General features: G+C 45.7%; 1 protein-coding gene across 1 annotated transcript in view; it reads left to right on the top strand.

Moving 5' to 3' along the window:
• ccdc125 (coiled-coil domain containing 125) overlaps nt 1-2,771 on the top strand; it is a 437,934-nt gene extending 435,163 nt beyond the window's left edge. The window contains exons 8-9 of the mRNA XM_072433922.1: nt 1,961-2,033; nt 2,705-2,771. Of these exons, the coding sequence (XP_072290023.1) occupies nt 1,961-2,033; nt 2,705-2,771 (140 nt within the window). The remainder of the gene's footprint in view (nt 1-1,960; nt 2,034-2,704) is intronic.
• Nucleotides 2,772-5,000: the final 2,229 nt, after the last annotated feature.

The raw sequence follows: 5,000 nt of genomic DNA, 5'->3' as shown, positions 1-5,000 counted from the left end.
AGTCCTGGTTTGAGACAAGTGCACTGTGGGAGTCATAGCTTTTTACTGTTGTTTCCACTGACTGACGCCGTAGCACTGTCGTCGTGGCAAATGTTTGGTGCGGATGCTTGACCAGTGCCTCGCATTGTCTTCCATTACAATGTAAACACAACTCGGAGCTATCTCTATACACTTCATGGTGCCGCGCCGAATTACACATGTACTTGGAGGATATGCACCGTGTACAAGATGACACGTTTATTCTCGAACAATTTAAAAGCCCTTTAAAAGCTGCTTAGTGCAAGCTGAAAGTCCCCAAAACACGAGCCAGACAGATCAAGTTCACCACAGCCGGAGCCCAGCTTTAGGTTCTTTTAGAGCAGCTCAGACTTCCATCCACTCTCCCGTGTCAGCTGTAGTGCGCTCTCACGCCAGGGCATGATGAGGGCTGGCAGGATAAAGTGTGATCAACATTTCTCCCAAAGCAGACACACCTAATTGTCTATCCATAAAGCGACAACAGGTCAATATAAGCCTATAAGATCAAATATAGGTCAAGGTCGTTTCCCTGGACATAGTGTAAACACGGTCCGTTTTGTACATCAAAGCAGGTCTAAAGTAGAAGGGCAAAGAAAAGCGTGCTTATTGCCTAAATACTTATTATCTGTAAAATACAAAAGCGCTTGGCCCAAATGCAGGTCATGCGTGGCTTTTTGTGTCGGTCTCTCTTCCTCTGGTCAAACTCTAAAAGGACACTGTGGCCTGCAGGTAGCCTACATTAGAGACCTGCACAGAGCTTTTCAATCCATATCCCACTCCATCCCGAAATGTATCTGACCACGCCCGCCCCATCCCGAGTGCCCCTCCGCTCATGCCCGTCCGAGAGAGCCTTTTATACATTTTTGAACATGCAGCTACAGACAGCTGCGTTACACGCCCGAGATCCAAGAACAACAGTGTCTTATGAAGGCTCTGCTGTGTCCACAGGAAGTATTTGAACACCGGTTCTCCCTCTTAGAAATAATGGAGGGGTCTGAAATTTTCATGGTAGGTGCATTTTTACAGTTATAGAATCTTAAAGCAAAATCCAGGAATCCCATATTATGATTTTTAAATAATGTATTTGTATTATTGCTGCAAAAACGTAATTTGCAGCAATAATAGTATATATAATATAGTATTTGAACACTAGAAATCTGGCTCTCAAAGATCTCCCAAATCTACTCCACTTATTAATCTAAATTAGTAGCATCTGCTTGAGCTCGTTAGCTGCATTAAGACCCCTGTCCACCCCACAGTCCCCCCCACAGATTCCAACTACTGCCATGGCCAAGACCAAAGAGCTGTAAAAAGACCCCAGACACAATAGTCAGCTGCAAATATGACTTGAAAAAATCTAACAAAAGGTTTTTCAGTGGTTTACAATAGTATCAGATGTACTTAAAAACATACTAAAAGTTTACCAAAGTTTGACTCCAAGAAAGGCCCATTTTCAAAATTGGTTACAATTACAAAGTTACAAGTATATATGTGCAAAAAATAAGTAACATTTCCCATAAGTCATTGCATATTTCTCCTTTTTCATATCGTTTTGCCTTGTGTTGGTTGTTCCTGTGTCACAACCATTTTTTATTCCAATTACTCAAGACTCAATCCATTAGAACTGTGTGGTACTGTAAACATTAGTCAAAACAGGGCTTCCACGTGAAGGCTCAGTACCACTAACCCCTTTTATAAGTTTTATATATTTTTGTATATATTTTTTAAAAATGTTTTTACTGTGCATTTTTCCCCCCTTTTTTTAATATACTTTTTGATATATATTCATCTGTTTTTTAGACACTTTTCTTATTTACACACCTTAAAGTGTGACCTTAGTTAACCATTAGTCGTCACACTCTTCCTCCCACAGAGGTTGATTATAGCAATTCTACAATTCCCAACTTTACATGGTCCACAAGCAGACATGGTCCACAAGCAGACATGGTCCACGAGCAGACATGGTCCACAAGCAGGCATGGTCCACAAGCAGACATGGTCCACAAGCAGGCATGGTCCACAAGCAGACATGGTCCACAAGCAGACATGGTCCACAAGCAGGCATGGTCCACAAGCAGACATGGTCCACAAGCAGACATGGTCCACAAGCAGACATGGTCCACAAGCAGACATGGTCCACAAGCAGGCATGGTCCACAAGCAGACATGGTCCACAAGCAGACATGGTCCACAAGCAGACATGGTCCACAAGCAGACATGGTCCACAACCAGGCATGGTCCACAAGCAGACATGGTCCACAAGCAGACATGGTCCACAAGCAGGCATGGTCCACAAGCAGACATGGTCCACAAGCAGGCATGGTCCACAAGCAGACATGGTCCACAAGCAGACATGGTCCACAAGCAGACATGGTCCACAAGCAGACATGGTCCACAAGCAGGCATGGTCCACAAGCAGACATGGTCCACAAGCAGGCATGGTCCACAAGCAGACATGGTCCACAAGCAGGCATGGTCCACAAGCAGGCATGGTCCACAAGCAGACATGGTCCACAAGCAGGCATGGTCCACAAGCAGACATGGTCCACGAGCAGACATGCATGGTCCATACGCCCTGCCACTGCACCGTTGTGTTCTGCAGTTGTGCAATTACAGTGGATCATCTGCAGGAGACATTCTGGAGCAGCAGTCTTACTGGTCATAACTGGCAGGTTGTTGTCCACCAGTTTCCATCACCAATCCACTGTGTTCATGTCACCTTCCTTTCCAATCCACACCATGATCTGGAAGTAAACTCTTGTTTACTTGGCAGTGGTATTTGGTGCAGACTCAATTGGAGGAAGACGTTCTGGAGCAACAAATTATTTGGCGGTAACGATTTTCTTGCTAAAAAGGTTGTAGCGCAAAGAGGCAAGTGAATGGCTACTCTTTCCGCCAAACAACACCGTCATTGCCCTGGTCCCGTGGTCCTCTGTGACATTCCTTGCTTGATGTGGGAGCAGAAACACATTTGCACAGGATGGTTGACTCGCCATTCACAAGTTTCTGGAATTCTGTCTATTTTCCAACACTAAAAATGCGTGAAGTTGTATCACATCACAACACAACTCACTGTTCAGGACTTGTTTCATCTCACTGATGTTGTACACTTTTGCAGCTTTGGACTTGTCTGAACGCCAGGGGAGTAGCTCGGTACACCAAATTGAGTTTGGTGTACCGTTACAGCCCTAGTAATCTCATAAAATCATGTATCCATATCTATATAATTATGCCAGTGCAATTTAGACAAGTCCAATGAATTCATAGACCCAGAAAACATGGGGTTAGACACCAATAATACTTGGCTAGGTCACAAAATTAAAGAGTTAGCATATTTTAAGGACTTCCTGCTCATCTTGGACGCCATGTTGAAAATTACACCTTTCTAGTGGTCAAACTTTGGTAAACTTTTAGTATGTTACTAAGGACGCCTAATACTGCAAGAAATAGCGGAGAAACCTTTTGTTAGAATTTTTTTGGGGTTAGGTGTTTTTTTTTTCATATATGCAGCCGCCTACAAAACTGTAGACCTCCACAAGGATAGAAAGAGCTATTGCTCCAACAGTTGATCTTTTTTCAAGAAGGATGAGGACCATCCCAACTGTGAAGCACGGGGGAGGAAACATCACGCTTTGGGGGAGGAAACATCACGCTTTGGGGGAGGAAACATCATGCTTTGGGGGAGGAAACATCACGCTTTGGGGGAGGAAACATCACGCTCTGGGGGAGGAAACATCACGCTTTGGGGGAGGAAACATCACGCTCTGGGGGAGGAAACATCACGCTTTGGGGGAGGAAACATCATGCTTTGGGGGAGGAAACATCACGCTTTGGGGGAGGAAACATCACGCTTTGGGGGAGGAAACATCATGTTTTGGGGGAGGAAACATCACGCTTTGGGGGAGGAAACATCACGCTTTGGGGGAGGAAACATCACGCTTTGGGGGAGGAAACATCACGCTTTGGGGGAGGAAACATCACGCTTTGGGGGAGGAAACATCATGCTTTGGGGGAGGAAACATCACACTTTGGGGGAGGAAACATCACGCTTTGGGGGAGGAAACATCATGCTTTTGGGGGAGGAAACATCATGCTTTTGGGGGAGGAAACATCACGCTTTGGGGGAAGAAACATCATGCTTTGGGGGAGGAAACATCACGCTTTGGGGGAGGAAACATCACGCTTTGGGGGAGGAAACATCACACTTTGGGGGAGGAAACAGCACGCTTTGGGGGTGGAGACATCATGCTTTGGGGAGGAAACATCACACTTTGGGGGTGGAGACATCACACTTTGGGGGAGGAAACATCACACTTTGGGGGAGGAAACATCACACTTTGGGGGAGGAAACATCACGCTTTGGGGGAGGAAACATCACACTTTGGGGGAGGAAACATCACACTTTGGGGGTGGAGACATCATGCTTTTCTGCACAGGGGACAGGGCGACTGCTCTGTATTAAAGAGAGGATGAATGGGGCCATGGATTGTGAGACCTGAAGCACACAGCCAGGAGAACCAAGGAGTGGCTCTGTAAGAAGCATATCAAGGTTCTGGAGCTCCAGACCTAAATCCAATAGAACATTTTTGGAGGGAGCTGACTCTGTTGCTTAGCTACAGCTCTGAAACATATCTAGACAGATCTAGAGAAGATCTGTGTGGAGGAGTGGCCAAATCCCTGCTGCAGTGTGTGCAAACCTGGTCAAGAACTACAGGAAACGTTTGACCTCAGTAATTGTAAACAAAGGCTTCTGTACCAAATATTAACACTGATTTTCTCAGGTTTTCAAATACTTGTTTGCAGCAATAACATACAAATAACAGTCACAAGGTCTCCGGTGACTTTCGCGGCGGCAACCACCGAAGCCTGTGGTGGACATCTGAAGTAAGGGATGTCGTCAGGCTGAAGAAGAACCACTCTGGCTTGTAGGTCTCCTGAGGTCACCTGAGGTCATTGACAGGTATCGGCAGGCCAAGCGAGCCG

Source organism: Eucyclogobius newberryi, unplaced genomic scaffold, assembly GCF_026437365.1.
Source record: "Eucyclogobius newberryi isolate DKJ021-1_F unplaced genomic scaffold, fEucNew1.0.hap1 SCAF_6, whole genome shotgun sequence".
Classification (NCBI taxonomy): Eukaryota; Metazoa; Chordata; class Actinopteri; order Gobiiformes; family Gobiidae; genus Eucyclogobius; species Eucyclogobius newberryi.
This window is presented reverse-complemented; position numbering and strand designations above follow the sequence as displayed.